Raw genomic sequence first — 18,763 nt, 5'->3', positions numbered from 1 at the left:
AAATATTTTCAGTTATTTGTTTTGTAATTTAAATTTAATAAAATGAAGTTCAAAGAAAATAAATTAAAACCTAAAAAAATTAGAGCTAAACTTACGTAAAAAAATAGCCAATGTCTCTACAACATATCTAATATGATTAATTATACTTTTTACGTGAAGTACTGTACTTCTTAACTTAATTATGTGGATGAAATATTTATGATATTTTAGGAAAGCTAATCATGTAATAAAATTAAGAAACGTTAGATAAAAAAAGTTTTCATTTTTTAGATAAATAATTTAAAGGGAAATTTTAATAAATTAACATTTGAAATACAATTACTTAAAAATTAAGATATGAGTGTATTTTATGTAAATAAATAGAAAATAATGCTGCAATTTTGCTCGTTGAGTATCCATTATAAAGATTTATATTTTGTTTTTCAGCAATTACAGTGCTTCTTAGCTTAATTATTAGGATTTAATGCTTATGATGTTTTGGGAAAAGCAATTATGGAGATTGTCTTCGAGATTTGTCTTATTTGTCGTTTACTTCTCCCTATTCTTAGATAATATGCTTTTGACTATAGTAGGTAAGTAGAGCAATTTTTTTTCTGATAGTTAATATTTTAAAAGAATGAATAGCATTTCTTGAATAAAAGAAATATGTTTGAAAAGTTTCTTATAAAGTTTCTTAAACTCCTTATAAGGTCGTGGGAAGTATACTTCCCATCAAATGCATTAATTTTAAATATCTATTAAATAATATTAAATTACATTCGTGTAGCAGTAAAGGTTAGCGTGGGACCAAGAAAAGAGGCTGTCACTGGAGAGCTAACTTTTCTTGCGTGTTATGCAATCATTAATTTGATCATTTCTCGTCGCGTTCATTTGTATTTACACCGAAAAAAGAAGTGTGATAAAAACTACCGGAATTTGATAAATTTTTATCATGATTCTGGCTCCATGAGAGCATCTGAAAGCTCGGTTATTTTTACCGAAGCGCTTTGGTAATGATTTTGGTAAAATTATCAAAACAAATAGTTTTATAATATGTGATAAAATTTTTTAAACGTAGTAAAATTTGGTAATTTTAAATGATACCTTAGAGCATGACATTAAAACTTTTTATTGAAATAAATAAGCTTTTCAGTTTTGTATTTTTTACTAAATGTTGGTTTATAACAACTGTAAATTCGAAAAACTGAATTCCCGTATTAACATGAATTCTCACGGTCTTCCTCACCATATAATGCAAATGCGGGTTAGCTCTATCAAAAAAGTCCTACACGAAGACTAATTTCTCCCAATACTCGATCCAGGAGTTCCCTCGTCTTCTGGATCGGATTCAAATTACAGGGCTACGGAGATGAACATTGGTAGTAGTAAACCCATAAAATTGGGTCGGTTGTTCAACGATGGGTTATGTATATAAAAAAATGCTCCGTGTTTACATGGTACAGTAAAAATTGTCTTAAATTCTAGAAATGTTTTTAACTAAGTTAAAATTAAACATTTTTATTTATTTTTTTCAAGTTCCCATAATGCCAGATGTCCTATACCATATACAATCTGAAGAGAACAAGAAGCAGCAACTTGAAGATGATACGTATTCTTTTAAGAATTCTTCAACAAATCAAATTAGTAGTGAAAATGAAGAAATTGGAATCCTATTTGCATCCAAAGCAATAGTTCAGTTATTAATGAATCCTATTGTGGGACCCTTGACAAACAGGTAACATAACTTATGTTCGGTTATGCCGTCGTACGCTGCTAGGAGCGCTTCTCTACTATGGAATGGCTAGTCATGCGAATTTAAACCCATGCTTTAATCTTTAAGCTATCCTAATGTCATTTTATGTTTACAAGCATTTCTTGCCAAAAATATCATTCAAATAGTTAAAGAAATAGCTGTTTTATCTTAATTTACTCATTTGGCAACCACTGCAAATCAGTTGCCAAATTAATAAATTCCCTAAAACAGTTATTTCTGGGCCTATTTGAATTCTGTTTTGAGCAACAGTTACAATAAGGCTGCTACAGCTAAATTTATTGGAATCTAATTTTAGAAAATTTATTAGAAAACATAAAATTATAATAAATAATAGTTCAAATGCACATGAAGAAGCAGTCCATAATAGGGAAGCGTACCTATCGGCGTATCATGGCATTGCTTGTCATGGGTAGCTATGCAATTTTCCATTATTATGTGTACTCCAATATATCAATATTTATTGAACACTTTGCTAACCAATTTAATCGCGAATTTTTTTTCCACTTAAATAATTCAAAAGATTTTTATAATAAAAAGTGGTGAATTATAAAAGCCTGCGAATTGTTTAGAAATAGTGGTGGATAAAAATCTACGAAATTGAATTTATTAAAATAGCCGGAGAGAAATTCAATAAGTATAACTATAAGTATACTCAATAAGTGGTAAAGAAATTCAATAGCCGGAGGAGAACAGTTATATACTTATAGTTCATATCTTATTACTATAAGATAGTGAATGTTTTTTCTTTTTAATTTTGCTCTCAGATCAAATTTAACTTACGACTCTTTCAACTATATAGTCATAACGTGTTAACAGTTTGAAAACTACTGCGTTCGCAAATTTCCTCGTTGGATGATACAAAAGCTATTACTATGCTAATTTGTATCTCTCTATTTTGTATGAAACTGTCCTGTATGTATTCGGAAATTAGAGCACCAAGACGCTTCAATAACAAGGAGGGTATTAAAGGTATTTCCCATCAAAAAATCAAATAAACATGTTGCTGATTTCATCTGTGTTTCTTTTAAAAAAATTAAATAAATAAATATAAGGGAGAATATGAAGTTTTGTAAGTATGCGGAATGGCCAGACAAAATTTGTGAAAATCTTAGGCACAACGACCTCGCATGACCTCCCATCCCGTCACCCCTGGTTAAAAGTAGCAAAAACAATATTTAATTTCAATATAGGATGAGTATGTAGGTGTTACTTTTTACTCATCCTAGTAGGCTTTGGCACAATTCAAATAAAAAAGTAATCAAAGAAGTATACAAAATTATCTACCAGCTACTAATTTAAAATAAATATTACATATAATTTAAAATTTCTAGTACGCTCACTTAAGTTAATACAAATAAAAATTTAAAACAGCTAACAATCAATTATAATGTGGTTGTTAGTTGTTATAAAAAAAGAAATTACTTTCTTAACACGTGGAGCGCCGCGTCAGCAATCGGTGGCTTAATACTGGACTTTCCACTTAGGCAGCGTCAGCCACCGGTGACTGACACTGAAATTACATTTAGGCTTCGTCAACCACCGGTGGCTGACACTGAAATTACATTTAGGCAGCGTCTGAAACCGCTTGTTGACACTGACCTTTCCCATAGGCCGCGAAAAACAGCTGGCTGACAGCGTATAACATGATATGAAATTATAAAATTTACACTCTTTTATGGAATTGCGGAACATTTATTCAAAATTTACTTAATTATTGTGATTCTTGGTATTCAATTTGCTAGGTTTTTATCCACCACTATTTCTAAACAATTCATAGGCTTATATAATTCACCACTTTTTCCAGATATGTCATGCTAAACCTTTTAAAAACTAGCAAAATCTGTCTAATGTTTGCAAATTTAGTTTGTAGTTATTTACCGTTGTGGCCTGACGAGTAAGACATGTAAAGTAAAATTAGTGTGGCGCTCAACGTGTTAAGCTTGTACTCTTATAACATGAAAACATAGGACAACACAGATGCGACGAATCAGTTAGTGGCTCCTGAGCATATATGGCAGTACTTCTACTTTCGTTACTTGTACCACTGGTACAAGTAAAAAGTACGTACTTTTACTTGTACTTCGTTACTTTTTAAATTTAGTACTTTTGCTTGTACTTTCGTTACTTTTTTAGGGAAAAAGTACAAGTACAGGGTTCCCGCGGTCCTTGAAAAATTTAAAAAGTGGTAGTAAATTTAGGGTGGAGCTACAATTTTTTTTTTGTTTTAATATGCTTTTTCATCGTAAAGTGCTGAGATTTTCGTGAATATATATATTTTTTAGAAAACATCTTTTAGTGGTGGCTACACAGAAATAAAAATGTCAAAATTTCTTTTATTTTTATTACCGCTTTTTAAAATTCTCAAGGACCGTGGGAACCCTGAAGTATTTGTAACGGAAATGTTGAATGAAATCGTTACTTTTTTCTAAAACTAGGTAAGCTTTCTAAAAAAAGAAAAAAAAATGCTTTCGGAATGCAATTATTTTGTAAAATGAATAAAAATATTGATTAGCAAGTTATTTTCATTCATTTTCGAGTGTTATGCATTTGTTTAATAAATTTTAAATAAAAAATTTAGGATTTTGTTATTACGTTTTTCAATTTTCTTTTTGAACTCATTTTCATTTTTGTCTTAATACATTTTTTACTAAATACATTTTTACCTAGTACATTTTTTACCAAAATTATGTTTATGCCCGACCTTGTCAAACAACGCCCAGTCAAATCTCTAAGAACTTCAGAACTATTTGTGCTATTGAAAACTATTATAATTACTATTTTAACTCTTGAAAACTCGAAGGTATTAATTTAGCCACTGATACTAAAATTCGTTTACAAATTATAATTATTCCGTTAGGCAGAAATGTTAGGAAAATGATTTTCTCGCATGACTTCAGCATTAGCCATTGTTATAAATAAAACTGTAGACTGTTTAGTTTCAACTTATACTGCACATTCAATTATTTTTTACTAGCTCAAAGATCACAAAGCTATCTGAAGCTGTTTGCTTTGTTTATGTTTGTGCTTTTAAAACGCGTTTCTATAGAGTAAAACAATTTTAAATCAATGGTAATTTAAATAAATAAAAATAATAAACTAAAAATTAAAATCAATAGATAAAATTTCTTTTTCGTGCAAATCCATAAAAAGTTTGATATTAAAATTATATTTGATTTTAAAATTATATTATACGATTATATTATAAAATTATATTATAATATTCTTCCGAATTTAAAAATAAATTAATGTCCATAACTTTCAAAATTAAAAATAATTAAATAAATAACAACAATTTTGCAAAAACATTAAAGAACATAAGAATATTATTCAATAAAATTTTAGGTTACTTTGAATTTTCGATTTCCTAGAAATGTACTTTTAAATCGTTACTTTTTTTGCTTAGTACTTGTACTTTTACTTGTACTTTTTACTCGTTTCTTTTCAAAGTAAGAACTTTTTACTCGTTATTTTTTTAAAAATACTTGTACTTTTACTCGTTACTTTTTAAAAGTAACGTTGCCATATATGCTCCTGAGCTATCCAAAATATGCAGCGTCCAGATAATTATCCTAGATTCCTTGTTCCGTCATAGAATATTCTACTATCCAAGAGCGTAAGAGAGAAGTTAATATTACTTCAACTTTTCGCTCATGATAGTGAAGGAGATCCCATTTCTAATTCTGATGCAATTTGAGGGATTCAAATTTAATTTATTAATTAGATATGCCTCTAGGTTGGGGTAGGATGATACCACAATTACAATTTTTCACTTTTTCCCCACAATTTTTCACTTTTTCCGAGACTACTAAATAATCAAAAGATTATAAATAATCTAAGAAGTGGTGGTTCATTTTTATCAATTTAATAAACAGGTATGAAGAATTCATCAATTTTTCTTTTTGAATTTCGTTTAGGAAACGCATTTTATTAGTCTCAAAAATTGAAAAAATAATTAAAAAAGTTATTAAAATTATGCTTTTAAAACTTCATAAGTGGACTTAATTCTTAAAACGTCACTTTCTTAATTGTTTGAATAGGATTTATGAATTATTAAAAAAAATACAGGGAATCAATGCGTCTCATATTACTTTTTAAATAATGTATTTTATAATTGACACTTGAACTTAATAAGTGGGCTTAATTCTTAAAGCGTCACTTTCTTAATTGTTTGAATAGGATTTATGAATTATTAAAAAAAAATATAGGGAATCAATGTGTCTCACATTACTTTTTAAATAATGCATTTTATAATTGACACTAGAACTTAATAAGTGGGCTTAATTCTTAAAACGTCAGTTTCTTAATTGTTTGTATAGGATTTATGAATTATTAAAAAAAAAAAGAAAAATACAGGGAATCAATGTGTCTCACATTACTTTTTAAATAATGTATTTTATAATTTACACTTGAACTTAATAAGTGGGCTTAATTCTTAAAACGTCACTTTCTTAATTGTTTGAATAGGATTTATGAATTATTAAAAAAAAAAAAAAAACATAGGGAATTAATGTGTTTCACATTACTTTTTAAATGATGTATTTTATAATTGACACTTTGTTCAAAACGGAACATGATATGCATTAAAACTACCTATCAAAATGGAATCAATTACACAAGAGGTGTTGGTTGTTTAGTTTTTGTCAAAAACAGAGCACTTAAAAATTTAATCACTGTTGAGATTCAACGTCTGAATTCATTAAAAAGTTAAACGAATTAGTGAATCGTTCAATTTTAAAAAAATAGTGCGTGGAGTCCCTCCGCGCGGAAGAAGTTAAACTTTGCAACCTGTGACGTTAATTGTAGAAGAATCAGCAGTCGTAGAAGGATCACTAGTTCTATTCAACGACAATTTCTCCTGCTCCGCTCGCTTCCGTGCTCTGTAATCACAGTAATATTGTGCATTTTCCCCTCTTGAACCAGTGGAAGTGCTTGTGGTTGCCTCATCGTCTCGCACTGAAAAATGTATTTGTATTAATAATGTATGTGAATGCGTCATAATGTAATTTCAGAAGAGAAAACCTAACAATCAATTGATATTCACAAGAGACGTAGGGTAATGTGACATAACCCTAAATCCGTCGCATTGTCCGTGGGATTGTCTTCACTCATTTTTTACAATTGTTATTCACTAAGTTTGAAAATAAAAAGAACTATCCTATTAAATTGTATGTGTATCAAATCAGACTAAAATATTTATAGAAAAACAATACTTTTATTATTTTTAAGTTAGTGAGAACCAAAACAATATGGAAATGAATGAGGGAAAACTGGATCCTGCCACGTGATTTCCCGGCCAATAAAAATGTAGCGTTAAACGTTTAACGCAACCTTGTTGGAAGTCGCATAAGAAGTATCACTTCAAAAAATACCTTTTTGAAAATCCATCAATGTTCTCAATAACTGAAGATACAGTTTTGTAAAAATCAAAACATTTAACAGAACTAAACGTTGTTAACACAATGAATGCCATGGGGGTCACCGATGACCGGCACTGAGTTCTTTCGCAGCTCCACGTGTGGTCACCGGGGACCGGCGAAGCCAAGATTATTAGAAACAAAAAATTCGAGTAGATTTTTAATTCTTTTATATTATTATAGTTACTAAAATGGTTTGAGTAAATTAATGCAATATAGAACACACAAAAATAGTTTTATTTACATACACAGAGATGTCAACTTGCTCCGGGCAGGAAATAAATATTATCAAGTGGTAGTTAATTAATTGTGATTCTTGGTTTAATATATTCAATTTAGTAGATTTTTATCCATCATTATTCCTAAATAATTCGTAAGCTTTTATAATTCACCACTTTTTTCAGATATGTTATGCTAAAACTTTTAAAAAACTAGCAAAATCTGTCTAATATTTGCAAATTTAGTTTGCAGTTGTTTACCGTTTGGCCAGACGGGCAAGCCATGTAAAATTATCGGGACATTCAACATTCAATAGCTTACTGAATTTATTAAAAAAGTTCATCGAAATAGTTAATTGCTCTGCGTCAAAATCCAACTTTAGAGAAAACATTCATGCTCACAATAAGTAAAGCTTAAGTTTCTTAGTCTTTGTCAAAACCAGAACATATAACAAAACTAAACATTGTTAAGATTCAATATTTGAACTTAATAAAAAGTAAAAACAAAAAAATCTTTAATCTCTCCCTTTTTAAAAACTCACTTTTGAGAAAACATTTATGCTCTCAATAATTTAAAATAAATTTTTTCAATATTACCTTACATATGTTCGTTAAAAAAATGTATTTCGCCCAGTATGACAACAATGGCTAAATTTAATATAATAACCCCAAAGGGCTAAAAACGATAAGATGGCTTAAGTGTACAATGGTAAAATAGATCAGACCTTAGCCAGTTATTTCAGTTTAAATTATTAAAAAAATGATGATCCAAAAGAATTTTCAAATTAATTATCTCTTTTATATATAGTTTTGAGCTTACTATAAATCGTTACACGGTTATGTCGAACATAAAAGAGCGTAACCCAATAATGGATACCTGGTTCAGACCATCGCCTCCTATAACTGAAAGCCTCCACAGGGTTTTTTACAGGTAGTCTGATCTGACCATTGTGAAGGATATCCACTTCTTCTTTCTTCTTTATTTCGCAAAAACTGGGCACTTGGACCGCGCAGCGGCCCCTATCCCATACATCATGAAATATTATATACATTGATTTAAAGACATTTTGATTTAGCAACAGTATGGTAGCTATTTCTAAAAGTCAAGCGTTTTGCTTGATAAATTAAAACATTTTGTACTACAATCAATTGAAAGATGGTTATTATATACAGGCATGATTTGAAAATATACATAGGTACTTATTTACAGACATAATTAGAGATAGATACATTAATCATTATTTGCAACCTTGATCAATGAAAAAGAAACATTGTATTCAAACATAATTAGTGAAATGTGCAATAGCTTGATTTGAAAATGCAGTGCAACTTTTTTATGCTAGCTTTTTAAAAAAGTCAAGCTCTTTGCTTGATAAATTAAAAACATTTTGTATTACAAAGAAATATGATAATTATATACAGGCATGATTTGAAAAATATACGTTGGTATTTATTTACAAACATTATTGGAGATAGATACGTTAATCATTATTTGCAAAAGAAACATGAATTCAACCAAATTTGAGAAATGTGTAATAGTAATTAAATGCAGCTTGATATGAATATTATGCATAGAAATATGAAAGGTGAAATGGAAATTAGGCAATTGAAAATTATTGAACGAGATGATACATAGATAAAAACATAAGTCGAGCTGTATAAATCTTTGGTTTTGCCAAACTTTAGTGGCACCATCTGATGTATGCAACTCGAAATTGAATAAACTGAAAACATTCTATATTTGTTAAATAAGCAGTGTGGAAATACGAAATTAGAGTTCTGTGATTAAAATAAGAGTTCTAACTAAGGCAAGAGATATCACCAGGAGTGGTCTCCCTCATGATCGATTGTAATAGCTGGAACACTTCTTTGTTTTTTAAAAGATCATGAAGTTCTTTGATGATCGTTACCAATCTGTGAGCTTGTCCTGTAGTTGTGAATGGAATGGCACGAGGGCCCCTCCTGGGGGGACGGGCTTTACACCCCGTGTAGTTGGCAGTGTGGGTTTCCCCGCAATTGCAGCACATAGGTGGAGTGTTGATGTCCTTGTGGCACTCGTAAGATCGATGTTCTGCGGCACATTTAACACATCTTGGAGGTGAATTACATATTTTTTGAGTGTGGCCAAAATTTTGGCAGTTAAAGCACTGAATCGGGCCTCTCCCGCCGCGGAACCTTTCAATTTTGACCGGGACATCACATATGCTGGTGACGGAGAAGATTTGTTGGTTATTTTCTGTTTCTATAAGAATTGTGAGAAAAAGTGGGAGGAGCCGATAGGCCTCGCCCACTTTTCTCTTAAACTGTATTACTTTTTGGATTGAGATGCCTGCTTTCCCCAATTCATGAGAGATATCTTCTGTGTTTAGTTCAGCTGGGAGTCCACGAATTAAGACTTTAATATGCTTGGTTGTTAGCACTTTTACTGGAGTTGTGGGTGGAGCTGCAGCTTCATTTGAATCCTCCATGGGTGGAGCTAAGCAAGAATCTGGTAGTGGTGAGAAAGTGGCGGTATCTGTCGGTGAAGAATGGCAGCTTGTTGTAGTCATGATTAGATTATCTTCCGTTTTTTTGACGTTGGTTTGCGTTTTCTTCTTCTTTTTTCGTTTTTTCGGAGGGGGTTCTGTGTTATTTTTGGTTGAGCTTTCTGAATCAATGGTTGACGCTTTCCCCGTCTGTTCCAAAAGTTGGCCGCCTTCATAAATTTCCATGTCAGTGACATCAACTGTTGCAATCGGCATTTCAGGCCTATTTGGCACAGGCATGAGAGACTGCTCCAACTTATTTAATTTCTCAAGTAGTTCTTTATTTTTCATTTCATCTTCTTTAATTCTCCTTTCCATGTCTGCAAACTCTTTAGCCATTTTGGTTTCAAAATCCGTGCATTCCTCATCCGTCGTTGAGTCACGTGCATGTCTTTCAGTCAGCCGCTTACCGCCACGTCCATGATGATGATAAGTAGCCATTGTAGCGTAGTTGAATTATCAGCTTAATCGGTATGGTTGCGTAAATTGATGACTACAATTTGCAGGCAGAAACCTTTACATAATTTGCAACTACTCAAACTCTCAAATCAATTCAGAATTAGTAAAATCAGACATAATTGCAAGAGAATGAAATAGGTACGACTCACTCGAAGGAAAAATGGTCAAATGCAGTCAGCAAAATCAAGACATCCACTTCCTCTTCGACACCTCGGGCAACGTCACCGTTCCGTCACTCATCCACGACAAACATCTCTCCAGATCCCTTCAGCGATATCAAATTTTCTTGACCGGTAAGTCAATCTCCAATTCAGTATATCCCGATCAACTCCAAGTGGTTTCGGCAATCAGGATATCCACTTACCGAACGAGTGATTTAATACAGAATATAGTTAAAAAAAGAAAGTGGTAGCAAATATATGACTAAAATTTATTTTATTTATGAATATTATTGGTTTGCCTTATTCATTTGTCAACCACTACAGATTCAATTCTCAAATATATAAGATAAATTTCTCTCAATTCCTTTTACATACCCTCCAACTTATGAGGATTTTGAAAATAATTCTTTCTAGTGGTAGCGAACCAAAGTAGAAATTTTTAAAGCAAATGGATCTCTCATAAAACTTTTATCAGAATTTAAGAATCTAGCCATACATTAATTTTGCTACCGTCAGAAAAGAAGATTTCTGAAACTACGGAAATTCCGTAGCAGTTGGAGGGTATGCTTTTATCAAAGGTTTTGGGTTCATGCGCACAACTGGTTCACTTTTTAAACAGTCTGCGCGGACTACTTATAAAAGACCGTGTGGAGGCTTCTTGATGTAGGAGATGATGTTCAGACACCGAGCAAAGGAAAATGGAATTTGATAATCAAGTCCTGATCTCGAAATTGTTCTCCCGGATCTGAGTAAGGAAAATCTGTTAGGGTTTTCTTGTTGCTCTTTAATAATTACGATTTCCGCTAAATATTGCATAATTCTTTATAAAAAAAGTTTCTCAGAGTAGAAAAAAAAAAGTTGAATAATTAACTGACGAAGAGGTCTGCTTGAAAATACAATTGAAACAATTATGTCAGCGAAATAATGCCGACGAATTGAGTAGTCGGTGAAGGGATCGCGCTGTTGAAATAATAGTACCGACGAAATAATCATGTCGGAAAATTGATCGTGTCGGCGAGATAGTCGTGTCAGCATAGTCATTACGTCGGCAACGCGAGCTGTCGGAGATATGAATGTAATCCTTTAGCGCGATTATTACTCTGTCCCCAATTGAGAAAAGACCATTGCAGTATAGAATTAAGTAATCATACAAATATGCTTTCAAAACAATTAAAAACTAAGTTAAACTTAAATACAATCTATATTTGCTATAACACGAGTATGTCACTCGCCTAGGTTGGCGAGCATCATTCTCTTAATGTCAACTAATGCAAAGTTTGCGAAGAAGGAGCCTTCATGAAGTATCGATTAAAATATAAATAGTTATAAATTAGAATGATAAAATATACTGGTAGATACGTAAATTGTGTACATATTGAAAAATTTATATTTTTAGCCAATTGTATATGCCAAACCAAAGATGCATTTTTGTTTAAATATATATCATCATAAAACAATTATTAAATTTATTGGTAGTTATTAAAACTTTACATTTAAGTTCTCGTCATAGAACATTTCCGAAATAGACATTGATTGTGTAACGCGGATAAAACTAACACAATAATTTAAAAATTCTAAAAAAAGTTTTCTTCTTCTTTCCAGTAAATTTGCAACGTTTACTACATTCCGCAATATCTTTCCTACTTATGCATCAATAAAATTGCGGAAAAATTGTTGCGCTTTGCAAGACGAAAAAAGACACAGGCAAGCATTTATTCTGATTCACATAATTGGAGCTGGGAGTATGAGGTCACGTATTAGCTCTTTTTCTATTCATCTTGTCGTATGGGTCTTTATTGTGAATAGAGTTTGGGGTGATATTTTCTAGAAGATATTGTTGGGAAACATGAGACGCAGCACAGATAGGTACAGCAACAATCGATAAAGTTTTTAAATAATAAAAAACTACACCAAAAGCGTTTTACATTTTCACAAAACTGTGATTTTTTTTTATTTACCATTTTGAGCCATTTTCAAATTAAGCGTGAACAGCGCTGGCTTTAGATAGACTAAACTTGACCTCAACAGTCATAAGAAACAGCTGCAAACTCACAACAGTTATAAAAATAGCACATTATTCGCTAAACAGCATGATTTCATATTACGACCGAGCCTTTTAAAAAACAGCCTTAACTGGTCGAAGCGCTGCAAGCGATAGCTCTCTGCATTTGTTTACTTACACAGTAGTAATTTATGTCGTAGTTTATGATTTGTATGACTTAAAAAATTAACCTTAAAATCTGTAGAGAGCCACATGCTGTGAATGGAAGTTTTTTTAAAAAATTATTATGAATCTAGTGGTAATTTAGGTAGTAGATAATGGTCTGTATGTTTGATATACTTTCCTTAACACGTTCACGCCGGGAAAAGTGAAAATACTGGTACGGGAAAAGAGAAAATACTGGTAGAAGATCTATTTCAATATTAGATAATATTCGGGAGGAGTTAATTTATTCTCAACAATAACAATTCACTGTAAGGAAATTTATCACGGCGAAGAAGAAATTCAATGTAAAAATTGCATCCGTTAAAAACAATTGTTAGTTATGAATTTTTATTATTCCCGGAAAAAATCTAAAAAAGGAAATTTATTGTTACCAGTTTTTACTCCGAGGCGCTGCCAAGATGAGACAATCTAGCGTGACTCACCGGTGGGTCACCCCGGCGTGAACGCGATAAAATTGATAAAGATTGTGGAGATGTGAAATTATCACTGATCTAATAGTAATTTCAGCCAACATACCTGTTCTTCTTTAACACTTGGCCAAACAATTTTTCAACTCTCCCAATTATTTAGAGACAATCTGGAGGAACCAGTAAGAATTTTTGGGATAAAATAGAAAACGCTTATACTATGTTATGACTGAATGGATGTTCGAAGTTTACCATCAGTCCTAGTGCTCCTTGAAGAAAATACAGAATAAAAATATTGGAAAATTTAATAACGTATAGATATGGCTTTTTTTTAAGGAATATTTTACCAAAAACTGAAATAAATAAATATTTTTGTTGCAGTGTTTTCAAACGCGATTTTAAAGAATAATGTGTGTATTCACTATCAGTATGAAATATATAAAAATATTGATATTTGTCTCATAAGGGATTAACTAACTAATATTTTACTCAGGGAACATTCCTACTGAAAGCGATTTGCACTTATAAAATTCTCAATTTCTTTAAATGTATGTTTTATATGAATCTTTATTTCAATGAAAAAGGGATACAAAATAGTGCCGGTGAAGTGTTGAAAAATAAATTCTATTAAAATAAAAAGTTTGACTTTTGAATTTTATACAAAATCGCTTATAACAAAAGAGAGTCCCGCAGTGGACTGATCGATAAGACACGGTTCCCATCAGATCACCGAAGTCAAGCATGCGGTCAGTGTGCGGGTGGGTGACCACTTGGATTAGTCTGCGTAGGGACCGAGGGTGTGCNATATATTATACAAAACAATAGCCCAAAACGATTTCTTTTTATTTAATTTATTTTACAAGATATGAACAATTAAATTTTAAGGCTCTTTTTAATTAAAAAATAAAAATCTAAGGATAAAATGAATGGATTTTAAAAAATGTATCTCATTTTGCGCGGAAATAATTGAAGTTTTTGATAAAATAATTATAATAAAACAAATGTTTAAAAATTTTAATTTTTGTTACAAAATTAAGTTGTAAAATGAAAAACAAAAATGTTGTTAATGTCGTACAAAGTTCGAACAAAACTCATTTTGAGGTAAATTTTATTCTGAACAAAACGGCTTTTCAAAAAAAAAAAATGGATCGCAATTCCATGAAAGGTTATAGCTTTTTTCGCGAAGCGCTGCACCGCGGCGCGCTCTGCCACTCCATACCGCTGATCGCTCAATTGCGCTGTATTAGTTAATTAGGAGGGAATTTAAAAACCTCAACTAAAGTTTCACAAAATAACAAACATTATATTAAATAATAAATTTATAATTTTAGGTGAATAATATTATGAATAATTAGTTATTTATAATTTATTTACATAATTTTTTGAGTTCAAACTTGGAACTAGAAGAATATATTTTACATTTGAGAGTTTCAAAATTTTCAACTAAATAAGTATGGTATTCTCTAGTTCCATTAATTGTTGAAGCTTTCTTAAATCTTGCTTCCAATTTTTTTTTCATTCTCATGTTCAGTTTTTGTGCAGAAGTCAAACTGAATATTATCAAAAAATTTACATGTCCAATCGAACAATTCTTTAGGTGTTGTTATATTTTGCGTTTGCAAAATACTCTTTCTTGCTTCCCTCCTCACCGTCCCACCAATACCATCGCATGCCCCTTTGCCAGGAGAAGTGGCAAAAAAGTGCCATTCTGCATCGATATTAAAATCATTTCTTAAAACAAAAGCTTGGATCTTTCAAATCATCAAAATCACACTCTTCATCAGAACAATTCGATACCACATTTTCGTTATTTTCTAAAATTAACAAAACATTTTAATTATTAGAATTATCTAATTTGAAATTAATATTTTAAATTATTTACAAATTTACGAATAGAANAAAAATGGCATTTTTATAAACTAAATGAGTTTTTTTTTTAATATCAATTACTGTTCTTAAAGCAATTTCAATTCCAAAAAGTACTTTAATTTACCTTTATTAGAAATAAAGGGCCCATTAAAGGGTTAAGATGAAAATGGATTTAGCTTTGCAGTCAGTTTTCGAACGGCATCGTCAGAACAGGTTTCCAAAAACTTCTTGTCGGGTAACTGACCCATTATTACTTCATAGTTAGTACTCAAATAACAATAATTTCGTATTAATTAAAAATGTAATTTTTTTTTATCGTTGTTTAAAATTTTAGTTGATTTAATAATTTTTAGGTGTATGCTACGAAAAGCTAAAGTTTCAGTAGGTATGTAAAATAACGCGGAAGTTGCGCAATTTAATGTGACCTCTCGCGTTTTGATCAGTCTTTACATTATTTTTTCTTTCTAATTTTTTGTCCTGATCATTGAAATAGTAGAAAATGTTATTTTAGTTTTTTGAAAAGTACATAAGCAAAACTGAAGCCCTTTACTTACATAAAGTGATACAAATTACGAACGATTGAGTCGATTAAAATTACGATCATTTGCAACTCACTTCAAATAGATCTTGTGTAATCTATTTAACTAAACCATTGCTGAATCATACTTCTTTTTTTTAGATTGGGGTCCTCAATTCCGATGTTTTTTGGAACCATAATTTTGATGATTTCCTCTTTGAGTAAGTGTTTTTTTTAAAAATACTTATTGTGTTTGAGAATTACAACTTAAAAAACGTAAGCAAAGTAGTACTAATGATAGGTTAAGGTTACTTTTTTTAATATAGAGTCGTATGTGTTCTGAGTAATAGCTGCATATATTAACAAAGTTATTTGAAGTTCTTTCACCAAAGAAAACAAAAAAGAAGAAAAAAAATCACAGTTTAAGCTGAAATTATAAACTATGTATATCATCTTGTCGTAAAGAACTATCTGGGAAAATAATTAAACATTTTGAGAGTAGTCAATTTGGCGACATATTCCTACCTGCAAGAAAATTATCGAAACGAATGAATGTTTATTATAATTAAATGTTTACTATATTAATGTGATAATTTTAAAGAGCTCAGATTATACAGCATTGGAGTAACTTTTTCAACACTAAAAAAATCAGATTACATACGCTTTTCATTTTCGTTAAACTACAGCTTTTCTTCCTTCTGATTTTTTTCTTTATTTTCTTCTTTCTGATTATTTGCTTGACCTAACTGTCGTGGATCACTGTAGCAGACAGCTATTCTTCCTTCTGATTTTTTTGCGTTATTTTCTTCTTTCTGATTATTTGCTTGACTTAACTGTCGTGAATCACTGTAGCAGACAGCTATTCTTCCTTCCTTTTTTTTTGCTTTATTTTCTTCTTTCTGATTATTTTCTTGATCTAAGTGTCATGAATCACTGTAGCAGACAGCTATTCTTTCTTCCGATTTTTTTGCTTTATTTTCTTCTTTCTGATTATTTGCTTGATCTAACTGTCGTGAATCACTGTAGCAGACAGCTATTCTTCTTTCTGATTTTTTTGCTTTATTTTCTTCTTTCTGATTATTTTGCTTGACCTAACTGTCGTGGATTACTGTAGCAGACAGATAGCTATTCTTCCTTCTGATTTTTTTGCTTTATTTTCTTCTTTCTGATTATTTGCTTGACATAACTGTCGTGAATCACTGTAGCAGACAGCTATTCTTTCTTCTGATTTTTTTGATTTATTTTCTTCTTTCTGATTATTTGCTTGAACTAACTGTCGTGAATCACTGTAGCAGACAGCTATTCTTCCTTCCAATTTTTTTGCTTTATTTTCTTCTTTCTGATTATTTGCTTGACTTAATTGTCGTGAATCACTGTAGCAGACAGTTTCTTCCTTCTGATTTTTTTGCTTTATTTTCTTCTTTCTGATTATTTGCTTGACTTAACTGTCGTGAATCACTGTAGTTGACATCTATTACTAAAATTGACAAGCGACTAGATGGTGGACGATTAAATAATGTTAAAAATTTTATGCGTGAGGATGGAAAAGTATAATGAGCGAAGAAAGGAAATAATGCTGCGGATATTGGGGATTTTTTCATTTGCCTCCTTAGCACATTGGCTACGTTTCTAAGGTTACATTTATTCTTTAATAAAATTATTTTAAATAACAAATTAATTAAATTTGGAAAGGGTGTATTGTCGATCCCGTCGTCTGCGTTGACGAGCCTCTGGAACACTTTAATAATGTAGACCCACTTTTTTTATAAAAAAAATATTCTTGACCCCTTTTGTCAAAATTTACCTTTCCTTGTGTAAGTCAAACCACATTGCATAACCCTATGCTCCCGATTCAAAAACATAGCACAACGTTATAGATTTTAATTTCATACTTTAAGTTTAACTAATGGATTTTATTGCAATTGTGAGCTAAATTATGATTCTGAGAACAAAAAACGAAATCAGCTGAAGATAACATTCTTCTTTCTTTCAATACTTCTTTTTAAATTTTAAGTTGAGATAAATATAAAAATAAATAATATACGAAAATAGATAATATTAAAATAACTGATTTTAAGCGTTTATACTGTAGCTAGAATCTAAGCTGTAGAATTTCTCTACCAAAATTGCTCCAATGGACAAGAATTTCTGGAATCTTCTCTGATATTTGTGAATAGACCCTCAGTACATTAGGACGATCTCTAATTTAAATTATTCTAATTTAAATTATTAAGGTTATTCTCTGTGAATTATTCTACACCGTACTAAGTTCATCAAAGTGCTTGATGATTTCAAATCTTCTTACTGACAATGCTTTCCCAATAGCGTTATCAGACATCATACACTAATTTTTTCCCCATCATCAGACATGTCTCGCCAAAAGTTGCAGCTGATTAAATTTAAACCTCTGTCTCTGAAAAGAAAGCGCGAAATATGGCTGACAGCGAAAAATGATACGAAATTTTGATGAACTAATAACTAATAACTATTTGGTGACTAAAGTCCTGTAGTTATAATGATACCATTAAAACCTTAATTACCAGGTATAGTACTACAAAACGATATTTGAATGCATCGGCTAGTTGGAAAGCGGTCAAAATTTCGATTGCAAAATTTCCCCTTCACGGATCCGAAAGTGATTTAATGAAAAAATGTATGAAAACTAAAAGAAACGTTTTTAATAAATTTGGCCATTTAATTATGAAATTAATTTCTTTCTCTTCATAATGCGGTTTTTTTTCAATTCATGAAATTAATAATTAATTAATTTAAAGGACAATATTTTAATACGAGTTTTCATCTACAAAATCAATTCACGTAAATTTCAGAATTGATTTCTTTAAATAGGAATTTTTAAATTAATATAAATACGTCATAAAAGTATCAGAAGTATAAAAAAGTAGTTTTTACCAGTTCTAAAAATCATTCTTACCTAAGTTAATTGGCGACATAATAATATATTTAAAGTAGTTGTAAAAAAATAAAAGTCAAAACATAAAATTAAGACACCATAATAATCATCTAGACTAGACTAGATATATAGTTGTACAGAGTGCCTGCCCGCAAAGCGGGCATCTGACTTTTTCATCGCATAATGTGTGCCCTTGGGCGACTAAGACTTTTGGCTTTAGGGTAGTGAGGAGAGATAATAATCATCTATATATATATATATATATTTCTCTTACACTGCGACAAAAAAAAAGCCTCATTACA

The 18,763-nt window shown here is 30.9% G+C and overlaps 1 protein-coding gene across 1 annotated transcript in view; it reads left to right on the top strand.

Moving 5' to 3' along the window:
* Window positions 1-432: 432 nt before the first annotated feature.
* Window positions 433-18,763, top strand: part of LOC107446645 (synaptic vesicular amine transporter-like) — a 46,773-nt gene continuing 28,442 nt past the window's right edge. The window contains exons 1-3 of the mRNA XM_071187019.1: window positions 433-572; window positions 1,516-1,714; window positions 15,713-15,771. Coding sequence (XP_071043120.1) covers window positions 464-572; window positions 1,516-1,714; window positions 15,713-15,771 — 367 coding nt within the window. The 5' untranslated portion in view covers window positions 433-463. The remainder of the gene's footprint in view (window positions 573-1,515; window positions 1,715-15,712; window positions 15,772-18,763) is intronic.

This window comes from Parasteatoda tepidariorum, chromosome 10 (genome assembly GCF_043381705.1).
Source record: "Parasteatoda tepidariorum isolate YZ-2023 chromosome 10, CAS_Ptep_4.0, whole genome shotgun sequence".
Taxonomy (NCBI): Eukaryota; Metazoa; Arthropoda; class Arachnida; order Araneae; family Theridiidae; genus Parasteatoda; species Parasteatoda tepidariorum.
Note: the sequence above shows the minus strand (reverse complement) of the source record. Positions and strands in the feature narration are given on the sequence as shown.